The sequence below is a fragment of the Pinus tabuliformis genome, chromosome 2_1 (assembly GCF_031772625.1).
Source record: "Pinus tabuliformis cultivar Carrire ecotype Pingquan chromosome 2_1, CPIR1, whole genome shotgun sequence".
NCBI classification, from domain to species: domain Eukaryota; kingdom Viridiplantae; phylum Streptophyta; class Pinopsida; order Pinales; family Pinaceae; genus Pinus; species Pinus tabuliformis.
In genome coordinates, this window is record NC_142299.1 from 532893355 (window position 1) to 532909416 (window position 16062).

The 16062-nt window shown below is 32.2% G+C and overlaps 1 protein-coding gene and 1 pseudogene across 1 annotated transcript; both read right to left on the reverse strand.

Moving 5' to 3' along the window:
• Positions 1–4560: 4560 nt before the first annotated feature.
• LOC149201357 (putative serine/threonine-protein kinase WNK11 pseudogene) lies at positions 4561–5433 on the reverse strand (annotated as a pseudogene).
• A 124-nt stretch (positions 5434–5557) lies between these two features.
• Positions 5558–15798, reverse strand: LOC149201358 (uncharacterized). The gene is made up of 4 exons (XM_089401256.1): positions 15247–15798; positions 14859–15160; positions 5928–5959; positions 5558–5650 (listed from the first exon to the last, which is right to left on the reverse strand). Exons 1-4 carry the CDS (start codon positions 15675–15677, stop codon positions 5558–5560), a joined length of 858 nt encoding a protein of 285 aa, XP_089257382.1. The 5' UTR covers positions 15678–15798.
• Positions 15799–16062: the final 264 nt, after the last annotated feature.

Genomic DNA, 16062 nt, shown 5'->3' on the forward strand with positions numbered 1-16062 from the left:
GCAATGCAAGAATGGCCTCAACCTAAGACCTTGAAGAGCTTGAGAGGATTTTTGGGTCTCACAGGCTATTATCGTAAATTTGTCTGCAACTATGGCCGCATAGCGAATCCCCTCACTCAACTCCTAAAGAAAAATTCCTTCTTCTGGAACGAGGAAGCACAACAGGCATTTACTGCTCTCAAAAACGCCATGCGTTCCACTCCAGTCTTAGCACTACCTGACTTCACCAAATCCTTTTTCATTGAATGTGATGCTTCGGGTACAGGTATTGGGGCGGTCTTAATGCAAGAAGGGCGACCATTGGCCTTCACAAGCCAACAACTCAGTGGGAGGAATCTGGGCCAATCTACCTATGAGAAAGAAATGATGGCCATCTTACATGCAGTCGAGACCTGGCGACCTTACTTATAGGGCGACGTTTCCAAATCCGCACAGATCATCACAGTCTTAAATATTTTTTGGAGCAACGCCTATCCTCCCCACAACAAAATAAATGGTTAGCCAGAATGCTGGGATATGATTATGAGATCATTTACAAGAAAGGGAAAGACAACAGTGTAGAAGATGCATTATCGCGCCAATTTGAGGAGGAAAGTACTTTTCTCACAATTTCCCTTCCTATTCCAGACTGGATTGAAGAGGCTCGCAGGGAATGGTTTTCACACCCAGGGCTCTCCCAACTCATTTCTCAATTGCAGGTAGATCCTAATTCCAGCAAGGGCTACTCGTGGCAGAATGATATTCTTCGCTACAAGGACAGAATCGTAATATCACCAACATCCACCCTCAAAAGTCGCATTTTGGCAGAATTGCGCTCATCTCCCATTGCAGGACATTCGGGCTTTCAGAAGACGTATGCTCGCACCAGAAGATCATTCTTTTGGACAGGCATGAAAAAGGACATCCTTACTTTCGTAGCAGAATGTGATGTCTGTCAACGCCACAAAGGGGAAACTGTCAACACACCAGGCACATTACAACCATTGCCCATTCCGACATCAATTTGGACGGAGGTTTCTATGGATTTCATAACAAGTCTTCCAAAGTCAAGGAACAAGTCAGTCATCATGGTGGTTGTGGACCGACTGTCGAAGTATGCTCATTTCTGTGCCCTACCCCACCCGTTTACACCAACTTTGGTTGCTCAATCTTTCATGGATCAGATCTTCAAATTACATGGCATGCCCACTTCTATAATGTCTGACCGCGACCCGATCTTCACCAGCAATTTTTGGCAGGAACTCTTCAGAATACAAGGCACTCAACTCAAACTCAGTACTTCATATCATCCGCAAACAGATGGTCAAACCGAAGCCGTCAACAAATGTCTAGAAACTTACCTTAGGTGTTTCACTTCAGAAAAGCAACACCTTTGGGCACAGTGGTTACCTCTGGCTGAATGGTGATATAACACCAACTATCATGCCACCACCAAAATGACTCCCTATGAAGTAGTCTATGGTCAACTTCCGCCTTCCCCTACTTCTTATCTCAAGGGTGCTCCAAAGTACAAGCCGTGGATCAACTCCTACAACACCGCGCAACCATGCTCGCCCATCTTCGCGAGAATCTTCATCAAGCTCAGAACTGCATGAAGCAACAGGCCGACCAACATCGCTCAGAGCGCCAATTTCAAGAAGGGGATCAGGTCTTTTTGAGGCTGCAACCATATAAGCAAACCTCACTCAAAGACAAGGGTTGTCAAAAGCTCTCTCCAAAATTCTACGGACCATACCAAGTACTTCAGCGCATTGGAGAAGTGGCTTACAAGTTGGCTTTGCCACCTACGGCAAAAATCCATCCAGTTTTCCATGTATCATGCCTCAAGAAAGTGATTGGGAACAATTGCCGAGTTCAAACCAGTCTACCTAAATTGGATGAAGAAGGGTCAATCTGGCTTCAACCCGAACAGGTTCTAGACACACGAGACAAGCACCCGCGTGGCCGCATGATTAAGGAAGTCCTCGTCAAATGGAAAGACACCTCTTCGGAAGATGCAACTTGGGAACCAGCCACTATTCTTCAGCAGTTTCCGCAGCTTCAGCCTTGAGGACAAGGCTAGTCTTAAGGGGAAGGGCATGTTAGGGTCCCACCCTAACCCCCTTATTTATGTCTTGGGGATCACGTCATAGTCAAGAGTCAATAAAGCCCATATTAATATTTGTAAGTGGTTAACCCCTAATGACAGGACCACAGTTAGTTGCAAATGGGCCATAGTATTAGATAGATGGTATTAATAAAACCCACGGTATTGGCCGTGGTATTGCATGTATGAGTCATATATAAAGGATAGAGACTCCGTGCGAGGAGCATCGTGTCTTATTTTTTGTAATCGAGCTCTGCTCTATTGGAGGTTTCCCCCTCGAAGAGGCATGTGAACATTGCTCTTTGAATAATAAAATCATTGTTATTCTGTGTTCTGGGTATCTTTTCTTCGCATATTCTGCGTTCTGGGTATCTTTCTTCGCATATTTTGTATCTGGGTATTATTTTGTAGGTTAAGAGCATAACAAAGGTAAAGGGGTTTTAATTGAATTTCTCTCGCGTGCTTGGTATGAAGAAGAGTTCTTCCACAGTGGTTCTTTTTGTGTTTGGGCCACGTGAATGTAGAGGTACCATTCAAGGACTTTAAGGAAATTATAAACTAAATTTTGTTTGAAGATTAGGTTATGAGACTAATTTGAAGTTTTAACAATGTATCTAGAGAAAAAATTTAACATTATTAATCTAATTGGAAATCATCTAAAAATTTCAATGAACAAATATTAGGTACAAAAGCACATGTCATGTTTTTTAACCAATGTATACAATTTAAAATATCCATCCACATCATACCTAAAGCTCCAAATAGGTTGCATAATAGAAATTTGAGCCCATTTCACTAAAAAAAATGCAAAAGATGTTATTCGATATGAGTAACTTATGATGTAAAAGTTATCAATTTGAAAATTAAACGTGTTCCTATACGTTGAAATTGGTTATGCATATGCTTGTGATATAAGGGGGGCTATTACAACTAATAGAGCTTTCAGTTGAATTCAAATCATTGCATAGAAACAAAAGGATAAATATTAGCATTATTAGCAACTTATAATTTTGTAAATTTACCATATAATAAAGTACAAAAGCATTTGGAATCAAGTGACTGAATTCTAATCATTTTGGAAGACAAAATCAGCACATTGCAAAAGATGCATTTTGAATATGGGAATTTTATAATATGAATTTGAGAAAACTAAACCATGTTTCCATTCTTTAAAAGTGAGGCTACATATATGGTTCTAATATGTACAAGGGCATATGACACTTAATTAAGGGAACGACAATTGATTTAAAAGTGTATATAAGCATATGATTGTGATTTGTATTGTGACATATGACAATTAATTAAGGGAAAGATGATTTAAAAGTGGGGTTAGGTATGATGATTTAAAAGTGAGGTTAGGTATATGTTTGTGATATGTACAGGGCATATAGCAATTAATCAAATAAGGGAAATGGATTGTAAAATATTTATTTATAAATATACTTGGAAAGCAAGTACCATTTTCTTATGTTATTATGAAAAGGGAAAGATTATATCAACATAAACTTGTAATAAAAAATAGAATCAAATATCAATAACTAAAAATAACTTACAGTTTAAATTCAATTGAAATTCTAATAATTGTGGAGATAGAATGGGCACATAGTAATTCTAACCATGTCCCAAAAATATTTCTTTAAATACGATACTTAGTTCAAGTGTGCAATTGGAACCATTGAGATGTTTTTCACTTCTCAAATTTTGTTTTGCATGCTAACTCATTCTAATACTTTACACCACCATAAATCTCTAAGAGGCTTTTGCTACCTACAAAGACATAGCCATAGTTTAGAGTTTCTACTAAATGTTTCATATTAAGTAGTTGAAAAAGGTTAGCCTCTCTTACATGTTTGATTTTAAGTTTGGATTATTCCTTGATTCAAAACAACAGATTCATTTTTCAAATGCATAATTATAATATTGAATTAAATTGCATTATATAAGAATCTGACCTTATAATCTATAAGATTTTCAATCATTTTCTAAAATTTATAAAATATCTATATTTTAAAAAATTATTATTCTAAACACAACATACAATATTTTAATTGACAAATTTATAATAAATTAAATTATCAACCAATAAAAATTAAAATAATTAAATGTCAATAAATTTAATACTTAAACACGGTAGATATAATACTTTTCCATATAACAAAAAATAAAAAATATTCCAAGTAATTTTATCTTAAAGATAGAAAAAAAATCTGGCCAAATAACCTAAAATCATTTATCTATCTTTCCAAATTGCTAAATCTAAGAGATATCAAAAAATAATGTAGAGACAATATCATTTATCTTCTAGATTGTTTTACAGTTATCTGTAACAACTTTTCTTCGCATTAACTCTTGAAAAAATGGGCAGATCTCAAAAGTAAATTGGCAAAATAAATAGGCAGAAATCCATGTATCCTGTTCAGTAAAACAACTTGGCACCTATTACATGTATCCTGTACAGTAAAACAACTTGGCACCTAATAGGTGCATGCATGTACTCCTTTAAAAAATGGGTCCATCAGAAGTTCTGCAGCAGAAGGCCTTACCGGTGCTGCCGCCAGGCATTTTTCAATAAACTGTCTCATTTCTTGATTGGTAACCTTTTCCAATGCTGCAGGCCTTATATCAGAACTCACCTTCTTATAAATTTGAGCAACGCTACGGCATTCACTATAAGGAATTTCTAAAGTAACCATCTCCAGCAAACACATGCCGAAAGAATAAATATCTACAAGCTCATTATAATCCTCCTCATATAATTCTGGGGCCATGAATTCCGGGGTACCGAGGACAGTGTGTGCACAACGATCATTTCCCAGTGTAGTGGCAAGACCCAGATCCCCAATCTTCAGAACGCCACTATTGCCGTTCACAAAAATATTGCTGCAATTTAAATCTCTGTGAATTACACAAGGCTCATGATAATGAAGATAATGCAATCCTCCCAGTATCTGAAGTGCCCAATTCTTCAAAGCCTTCATGGAGACATGACGGTGCTTCTGGCGGTACTCTCTCAGAGTGCCTGAGGTACAGACCTCGGTAATGAAATTCACATGACTTGTCTTTCTATCCAGCCATGCATTGTAGAGCATAATTATGTTCTTGTTGCTCAGAGATTTCAACAGACGGACTTCTGCATAAATCCTCTGTATGGAAGCATCATCTAGGTTTTGCAGAGGCACCTTGTTCCAAGCAACCTCAATACCTTCTTTCTGATCAAAAGCTCGGTATACCTTCTTCATGGCACCACGGCCCAGCAAATCTTCATAGCGACCATACCTACCAGTGGGATCCAGTTCCACAAAAGGTTCCCTGTCCTTATCACAGGTGTCATATTCTACACTAGGCATTTCTCTACCTCCGGTAAAGAAAACCCTAGCCCCAGAACTCCAAATTCGGTTCCTCTTCTAATTTGAATTTAATAAACAGAAACCCTTGCAGGGCTATAGGAAGACACAGAAATGGAGATTTTCCCTAAATTCGGAAGACGAACAGACAGCAAAGACAGAAGACTTTGCTTCCTGTGGGATTACTGACGACACTGACAGCATTTTCGCTCCAGAGATACTGAAAAAACAGAGCCGCCAGATTCAGAAAGCTACCCAATAAATTTAAGTGTAAAAATCAAAATTTCCAGGCAATCTTAAATCAAATCAGGAAATCCAAAACCCTAGTTCTACACAGAAACAAATTCTGTTGGTAGAAAAGAAATCTCGTACAACTATTTTGATAAACAGAATCCTCGAAAAATAAGACTCTGAGCAGAACCATTGCAGTGCAGAGTTCCAAACACAGAGATCAAGAAAAGCAACCTTATAAAAACAAATAGATGGAGAAAACATACCTGTCTATCTGTAACCACAGAAATCGCTGAGTCTGTTCTCGTTAACCGAAAAAATATTTAGGTCGAGAACAGGCAGAGCACCCTGAGGATGTGAATAACAGACGTGTATATATATACTTGAGGTTGCGTTTGACCCAGAAATACCAGCTACGCATAAATATCTGTCTGGATAATTATGGGGACTGAATATTCCATAACTGAAAGAGCATTGACACGTTCAGAGTAACTCGTTGGTTATGAGCTTTTCCCAACTTCCTGGATTGCTTTGTTTTTTATGTGGTTTATTGCTAGGTTGGTGATAGATCTTGATTTCATTGAATTATTTTCTTTGATAAAACAAATAGATGAAATAGATGACATTTAGTTTAACTCAGAGATGGAATAGATTGCTCTAGATTGCTCTCATAAAATAAATAAAATTTATTTTAATAGAGAGATGGTGTTTTTTTAAGAATATCTGGATATAGATGAAATAGATTGTTCTCTTAAAATAAATAAATAAAATTTAGTTGAATTGAGAGATAGTGTTTTTCTAGAGTATACATATATATAATATATACTTTTTTAGAATATATAGATATAGATGGAATAGATTGCTCTTCTAAAATAAATAAATAAAAATTAGTTTAATCGAGAGATAGTGTTTTTTTTAGTGTGTATATATATATATATATATATATATATATGTAATTTTAATTAAAATTTGGAAGAAATTTTTATAAAATTTGTTTAAGTTGTTTAATTTATAGAAATGGAGTGTTTCTAGAGATTTTTATGGTGCTGAATTTATTTATGGATTAAAAAACGTATTTTAAATAATAAATAAGTCAATCTGAAAAAAACAATTTCATCTACTAGCTACATTGGGCCTTTATTTAGAGAAAAATGTGTAATTATTTTAAATTATTTAAATTTTTACAAAATTGAAAATATTTATTTACACTTTTATAGATTTTAGTAGACTTGAAATTGTTGTGTGAAGGCACCTCCCTTGTCTCACAATGAAAAGAGTTTCATACATCTATTTGATTTTAAAAAATAAATTATTATTGTTATCATTATTATTATAAGTTAATAGAATTTTCTAGATGTTATATGAATACAATGTAATCCAATTTATCATAACCTTAAAGTGGAAAAAAACAAGAAGAGATCATTAATGTTGATGTGATACAACTCTCTTTGTTCTTTAAAAGTTGAACAAAATGTTAGTTGTCATATTTTTTTATGGTTAATTTTAGTTAATTTGTATCGTACATTGCCTAGGTGTACATTTAAACATATAATGTTTGTTAAGATAAGGTATGGTATAACTTCTATGTATTGATGGATATGGATAAGTCGTTTAATCTTGTAACAAACTTTTTTTAATTATTGAAATATAATGATATAGAAAGTGAGAGTTCACATTAGTTTAGGTCTATGATAATAAAAAATAAATAAATAAACAAAATAAAAATAAAAAAATCATGATCTAGGTCGATTTGGAATTGGATGAAATCCCTAAGGATATTTTTCCACCTTTCAAGAATCTTAGATCATGATAAAATTGTACTCATGCATAATATTTGTTCTGAAATTCTCATATGATTGTAGTTAAAAAGAAGGCTTGACTACAGCAATATTACTTTACAATAGCATGGATGCCAGGATCTTGGATGGAGTGGATGTATTATCTTGTCCATATCTAAATCTGGGCTCTTAATAAAATCAAATGCAAACACATAACCAACTTTGCATCTAATCAAATATGTGATGTAGCTTAACATTATGAGATTGTTGAAGCATGCAGGGGGATAATGAGTGTAGAGGGATCATTCAAGGACCTCAAGGAAATTAGAAAATAAAATTCACTTGGGGATTAGGCCATATATCTAATAATGAGGTCGAAGCCCTAGCAATGTATCTAGGAATCATTTTCTTAAAGAATATATGGTAGTGTGATGTGGTGATTGTTGGAGACTCTCATTATTATAAGACCATTGAGCCAAAGAAGAGCTCCCTTCATCCCCACCTTCGCTTGCACATTTCAAAGATAATCTTACTCTTCCAAGCCTTTGATCAAGCTCATTGCTTTTAGATTAAGTAGAAATAAAACTCTCACATTGATCAAATAGCCTACATACACTATATTTTTTAATCTCATTGACACAAATTCTCTTCTTTGCATTTTTTTATTTAATACCCAAGGATTTTCATCTCATTGGAGCATTCATAGCCTAAGTACATCATTTTTCAGACTAGAAATTCATTCCTTAACATCATAATCACTCAACACAACAATAGTTTCCTCATACATTGAAAGGTGAGTTTCCTCATACATTGCACCTTTCATCCCATTTGCCTAACACCATTTCAAAATGAAGAGAAAGTGAGGATGATTTCCACTTAAACTAAGAGGAATTATGAGGAAGAAAGACATCCCCACCAACATAGTGCCCAAAGAGGGATTAGTCAACATATCCAACCCAAGAAGTTATTCAACCATCCAATAAGCCTAGATACTAAGGGGGCATGGTTCAATTCAAGATGAAGCTAACTAACCAAATCAACTAGACAACACAATGTTTAAGGGGTGCTACCCTCTTAAGGGCCCAACCTTCAACCAATCAACCCAACTAGGCAATCCAATGCTTGAGATGTGCCACCCCCTTGGGGTCCCATCCTTCTAGGGGCACCTACATTATTCTATCATTTAATCGTGTGAGTTACATATAAAGGCATCTCTTTCTATCCTGGAGTTTGTGCATATCCATTTTATATTATTTTGTAACTTTTAGTGAAATACATACCTAGATTAGGGTTTTTGAATTGGAGAATTTGTAAGTCTATAAGGCCTCTTGGATTCATTAATAAACTGAGGAAGTTTTTTTTTTATCTTCTCCATTGCTTATCTACTTTTTTGGATCAACTTCAACTTCATCTTATGATTTCTTTATCTCTTCGATCAAATATAGTCCTGTCTTGTGGACTATTTATCTAGCTCTTGTTTGCAACTATCTATTTCTAATCAAGTGAAGCCATTGATTATGGCCCATATGGAAGTTTCTTCCATTTTAATGGGTTAGAGACATTAATTTATCCATTCTTTTATATTTTTCACATTTTCTCTTTAAGAAATTCACATAAAGTATTGAAGGTTACTTAGTGGTCCTTAGGGAAATGCAATTCAAACCTACCATGGAAACTTAGTAGACAAAGGAACAAAGGGAGCAAGCTAACTCTAAACTTGATGGCGTTGTCAGGAAAAAAGAACAACTTTACTTGAACATTGTTAAACATACTTTGGCTCCCAAAAGATTAGGAGCCATACATAGTTTTAAAAATTTATAATAATAAAAAAATAAAGAATAATAATAATTAGAAATTATGAATACTGAATTTTTAAATCTTATTTACATGCATAAATTAAAATATATAATAAACATTAAATTTAATAATAATTGTATTATGAAATAGAAAATCATATATATATTATTAAATAAACCCAAAAAATATATAGTAAATAAATAATATATATCCACTTCTAATCTAACCTAAAAAATATATTGGAAACAAATTTAGTATTTTAATAAATTATATATTTAAATCTATATCATAAAAGTATTGGAAAAGATGCATATTCATAAAATATTTGTTTGGATAATTACCGGGCTTGGAATCACACATTCAAAGTGATTCTTTCGTTATGAGCTTTTCCAACGATTCTTTCGTTATGAGCTTTTCCAACGTATTGTATTGTTTTGGTTTGATAATGGTTAACAATGCGTTGAAAGGTATATTTTTATAAAATTATTTAAATGATTAAAATTGAAAATATTTATTTATATTTTTGTAATTTTATAATTTATAAATTTTTAGTAATAAAGTAGTATATGTAAGTGGTTTTTTGTTTTTTAAATAAGTGTGTTTAATTTTATTGGGATATTATTATCATTATAAGTTTCTAGAGGTTTTATGAATACAATTGGTTGGAAAAGCATAATTTTAAATCAGAAAAATTAAGGAATAGTGAAAGAAAAGATTATTAATGTTGATGTGAAACAATTCTAATTATTTTTTATAAATTGAACAAGATATTATTTTTTATAGATTGAACAAAAATGCTAGTTATCAAATTAGTTACCATTTTTTTGTGTAGTTAATTTGTATTTTACGATAATGTAGGTGTACATTCATATATTGTTTGTTAAGATATGTATGGTATAACTTGGATGTATTGATGAATATGGATAAGTCATTTAATCTTGTAACATTTTTTTTTATTGAAATACAATTATATTAATTTTTACATGATCTAGGTCAATTTGGAATTGGGTGAAACCCCTAAGGACATTTTCCCATTGTTCATGAGTCTTAGCTCATGATATAACTTATGCATGATTTTTTTGTTCATTACTTACTTTATTGTAATTGTAAAGAAATTTTGTCTACAACAATATTAGCTTATTGTATCATGTATGTCATGATCTTGGATGGGGTGGATGTAAAGGTCATCAATTTGAAAAACTAAACATGTTCCTATTCTTTGCAATTGGTTATGCATATGCTTGTGAGATAAGAGGAACTATTACAACTAACTCAGGGAAAAGCAATTGATTGTAAGGTATTTATTTTATTAATATTCTTGAAAATTAAATATGGATAGTGTCCTATGTTGTTAAAGAAAAAGATTATATTTACATACATTTAGAATAGAAATAAAGGATAAATATTAGAGTTGCTAGCAATTTATAGTTTTTTAAATTTACCATGTATCAAAGAACAAAGGTAATGGTTGAATTCTAATAATTACATAGAAACAAAAAGACAAATATTAACATTATTAGCAACTTAATATGGAAATTTAGAAGACATCTAGAATCTAGTGATTCAATTCTAATCATTGTAGAAGACAAAATTAGTACATTGCAAAAGATGCATTTTGAATATGGAAATTTTATAATATGAATTTGAGAAAACTAAATTATGTTTTCATCCTTTAAAAATGGGGAAACATATATGATTTTGATATGTACAGGGCATATGACAATTAATAAGGGAAAGACAGTTGATTTAAAGGTGTATATAGGTATATGGTTGTGATATTTATAGGGGCATATGCATATTAATTAAGGGAAAGACAATTTAAAAGTGGGGTAGTCATATGGTTGTGATATGTAAGGGAGTATATAGCTATTAATCAAAGAAAAACAATTGATTGTAAAATATTTATTATATAAATATGCTTAAAAACAAGTGTCATTGTCTTATGTTATTATGAAAAGGGAAATATTACATCAACATAAACTTATAATAAAATAGAATCAATCATCAATAACTTATAATTGTGTATATTTATTACATAACTAGAATCTAATTAAAAATAACTTATAATAAAAATAGAATCAATTATCAATAACTTATAATTTTGTATATGTATTACACAACTAAAATCTAATTAAAAATAACTTATAATTTTGTAAATGTATTACACAACAAGAATCTCATTAAAAAGAGCATTTGGAAATTCAACTTAAATTCTAATAATTGTGGAGGCAAAATGGGTACATAGTAAGTCTAACCATGTCAAAAAAATATTACTTTAAATCATAAAGACTGTTTTAATATAAATTGGTGGTTTTATGTGAAAGTAAAAAATGCGTGTAACATGTGTTGCGCCGCAATACTCAGTTCAAGTAGGTAGTTGGAACCATTGAGTTCTTTTTAACTTCTCAAAATTTGTTTTGCATGTTAACTCTTGCTTTAAGATGTCATTCTAATACTTCACACCACCAGAAATGTCTAAATTCCTTATGCTACCTATGAACGACATAGCCATATTTAAGAGTTTTTACTAAATGTTTCATATTAGGTGGTTGAAGTAGCTTAGCCTCTCCTACATGCCTTATTTTAATTTTGGATTATGTCTTGATTCTAAACAATGGATTCAATTTCCAAATGCATAATTATAATGTTGAATTAGATTACATTATATAAAAATCTCACCTTATAATCTACAAGATTTTCAATAATTTTCTAAAATTTATACAATATCAATATTTTAAATTTTTATATTCTAAACAAAATATATAATATTTAATTGACTAATTTTCCAATTTATAAAAAATAAATTACCAACAAATCAAATATAAAATAATTGAATGCCAATAAATTTAATACCCATAATGTTGTATATAAAATAATTTGCAATATTGTCAAAACAAAGAAACATCCAAATAATTTTATCTCAAAGATTTTTTCATATTACAAAAAATTCCATAATACAAAAACTAAAAAATAACCAAATAATTTTATTTTTCACCCACTATTCAAACATCCACTAAACATGATACATATCCATAGCTTTCCAAATTGCAAAATCTAAAAGATATCAAAATAATTTGGCCAAATAGCCCACTATAAGTATGTACAAGTGTAATATCATTTATCTACCTTTTCAAATTGCAAGATCTAAGAGATCAAAATAACATGGCCAAATAGCTCCTTATAAAGCTATACACATCTAATATCATTTATCTTCTAGATTGCGTTATAGTTATTTATAACAAAAATTTCTTCACATTAACTATTAAAATAAGTGTAATATAAAGTTGCTTAATACTGACTCTCATGCAAAAAGTAATTGATAATTTTAAATAATAATAATAATTTTAAATTTATATATATTAAACATGCATCGAAATTAAACATACTTTAATATAATTTTAAATTAATATAATATTAAAAGCTATATAAAAAAATTAAGTCAAAATTCTATTCGTTCATTAAAAAAGAGGTACATCGATTTCAAAATGTAGGTAGTCTCACCCCGACCAGGTTTGTTGACAACTGCGATCAGCATATGACAAAGAAAGAAAAGAACAGCTAGAGATCAAAATCACCAAAAAACATATAAAACAAGAAAAACTCCTATAACCATGCTCAATCATATGAAGTAATAGAAGCAAGATTGTTCAGAGCAATCGCTGGAGGAGGAGGAGGGTGGAAGGGGCACTATACATGCTCTTCGAAGTGAACCATCCATGACTCCAACTTCTCCACTTTCTCTGTTAGGAAATTCTTACTGCACCATACCACCACGACTCGTTCCTGAACATGACATTGGAAGTAATGCATCTTGTTCAATGTAACAGTGAGTGCTACACATTCTTCATGATCCACCCTCTCAAAGGTTTCCAGCGGGTCCAGTATAGACCGGATCAAATCTCGACAGTTATCCAAACAAAAATGACATTTCGTCGTTACTCCACACTTGGGTCGTCTCACTTTCCCTTTGTTGCATGCGCCCCTTTTCCGTGTTCCCCCACCCCTCATCGAAATCCGTGAGATGTCCCCCAACGACCAACCAATGAACCACCATGACCACCACAAGCCCCGAAAGTCGCCCGACCTCCTTTGAAACAATGTGACCAACCCCCCCAGAGCATGGAGATACCTCTTATCCATTTCCACTTACAAGTGAGATCCTCGACCACCCAGACTGGCAGAAATTCGCTTAATCGGGGGGAGGGAACGAGCATTGCCCAACTATGAATGCATCGTAGCAAGGCCAATGGCACCAGGAACAGGCAAAATGAGAAAGAAAATACTAACCCACACCTGAATTATGACTAACAATGTAAACTTTGAAACGGGAACTGATACTGTTACCCGTTTTGTAGAGGTGGCAAAAAAATGACCCGATTTTCAAAAGTGTTGATGCAGAATACACATGTTTTTTAAGAACATGCTTTTTGGAACTTTAATTTTTTTCATGTGCATTAAGTGGGTGAGGCTCGGTGAATGGTAGTGATTTTCATCCTGATTTTAAAAAGTGTGTATTCTGCATCACACCCTTTTTTTAAAAGACCTATTTTTTGACTTTAAATTTTCTAGTGTGTGAAATGTAAAAAATTATTTTCTAAATTTGATAGTTTTTGAAGTCGTCATTGTATTCATATTTTCTTGTTCTCTATCTTAATTTTTTTTTTTTTTTAGTGGGCTTGTTATTGTTTTGCGTTTTTAAATTATAAAGTCGATAGTTTGAATTTTAGATAATCTACATATTTAGACATCTTTTCAACCCCCTTAATTAATTTTTCAATCGACATGAAATAATTGTTTCTAAAAAACAACATTTTTTAACAATGGACATAAAAAATAACCATTTTTAACATAAATATAACAAAAAAACTAAACGTTTTGATAATTTTTTGCTAGAATTAACATGTCAAAATCACAAATTTTATACAAAATATTAACTAAAAATGGTCAAATAATAGTTTTTTTATGAATTTCATGTCAAAAGGATAATAATAACTACTTTTTTTTCAAAAAAAAATGATTAACTTAAAAATCAATGCAAAAATCACATATTACCAATATTGAACGTATAACAACCCTAATTGAGTGTTTATTCTTCTCATAAAATGTCAAAGTCAAAACATTGCAAAGCTTGAGTTACAAGCATAACTTAAATTTAATCAAGAATGTCATGTAATCCAAACTCTTCGTCCTCTAGAGTTTCATCATTGTCCTCTTCCACAATATTTTCTGTTTCATTTTGCTCATTTTGCTCATTTTCCTCTTCTAATGGGTCTTTCATGTCTGCAAATCCCCCAATATGTGTCTTTCCATACATTCCATGTAATGGTGGTTGGGGTTCCTTTGCCTTTTTTGCCACACGTGATTCACTAAAGTCCCCTTTCTTCAACCCAATTTCTTGCATTGCATCTGGAAGAAATTGGAGAGCATTAATTCTTTGCTGAATGAAATTGCATTGTAATGGATCTTTCTCAATTGCAATGCAATTTCTTCCTTTTTGAAGGCAGCATGCTAGTGTTGTACCTAATTATCAAGCACAAAAAAATAATGAAGTAAATTAGTACAATGACATATTAATTAAAAAAAAGAACATATTGAAATTCAATTCCATGTGGCAAAACGTACCTGAGCCAGAAAATAAATCCAGAACCCAATCTCCTTCATTTGAACATATGTCTATAAGATAGTTAATCAATAATTGTGGTTTCTGATAAATGTTAACTATCTCTCCTTTCATTTCTTTGTCTTCATATGTTAGTTTTCTCACAACAGCATCATAAGACAGTATTTGGCTATGACTCTTTTTGTCCACCCGATTAAAAATCATAGACATATGGCTATCATCTTTTGCCCAACTATCAATATGAATGAACTCACAGTCATTTATAAATTGTTGATCTTCATTGTCAAGAAGATTTGACTTTTGCCTGTAACATAAAATAGTAAAATTTCAATTAACTTGTACATAAATTAATTTTTCAACATTAATCAAATATACCTTTAAACATCTTACCATGTAAGCTGCATCCTTGAATTTGTTTTCCCCTTGAAGCTTGACAATAACATTGCCAACTGTGTGTCTGAATGAAATGTCACAAATCTCCATAATGGTGATGACGTCACTTCCTTAAATCCCGCCACCACTTTATTAAAAGCTTGATAAGTATAAGGGTCATTATCATAGCAAATGTTTGGAATATTGAAACCATGGGGAATATCTGCAATAATGAGGGCATAATCCCTTTTTGGTATGAGTTTCGCAATGTCTTCACAGTCGCCTTGTATTACTTGATATTGAATAGTGTCTAGCCCATTCCAAATGAAATGATTAAGAGTTGGATCAAGTTCAACATTCTTAATACGTTGCTTTCTCAGTCTTTCAATCTTTATTTTTTCAATAAAAGTCTTGAAACTGTCTGGTGCTCCATTATCTTCTTTCTTCATCTTTTACCAAACAAACAAATGTATGTGTAAGTTTTAATTTAAATTAAAAATAGTACACAGATGATTAAAACTGAATGTATAAATCAAGTTACCTTTTTAAATGCAAGATAAAAAGCTTTCAATGTTGATGTAGAACTTGAATCTGGATAGTTGCGTACAACATCATCCCAACTATCTTCATTCAACAATTTAACCATTTGTTCCTGAATTTTCATGTAAACTTTGTGACTGCATAGATAAAGTAAGAAAAAGTTAATATACTGATATGTATAACAAATACTACCAATAACAACATGTTTTAGTTAAAAGATAACTATAATCCTGGAAATAAGTAAAAATAATTCAGCAAACTTACTTTTGAAATTCTTCAGACATTTCTTCCAAT

What these genes read in the sequence shown, in the direction of transcription:
- LOC149201358 (XM_089401256.1), bottom strand. Translation starts at nt 15,677, where the DNA reads ATGAAGAAAGAAGATAATGGAGCACCAGACAGTTTCAAGACTTTTATT. An exon ending in TCAAGGATGCAGCTTACATG is followed by an intron (nt 15,161 to 15,246) that starts GTAAGATGTTTA and finishes TTTATGTTACAG; the next exon opens with GCAAAAGTCAAATCTTCTTG. An exon ending in CTGTGGTTACAGATAGACAG is followed by an intron (nt 5,651 to 5,927) that starts GTATGTTTTCTC and finishes CTGTTTTTTCAG; the next exon opens with TATCTCTGGAGCGAAAATGC.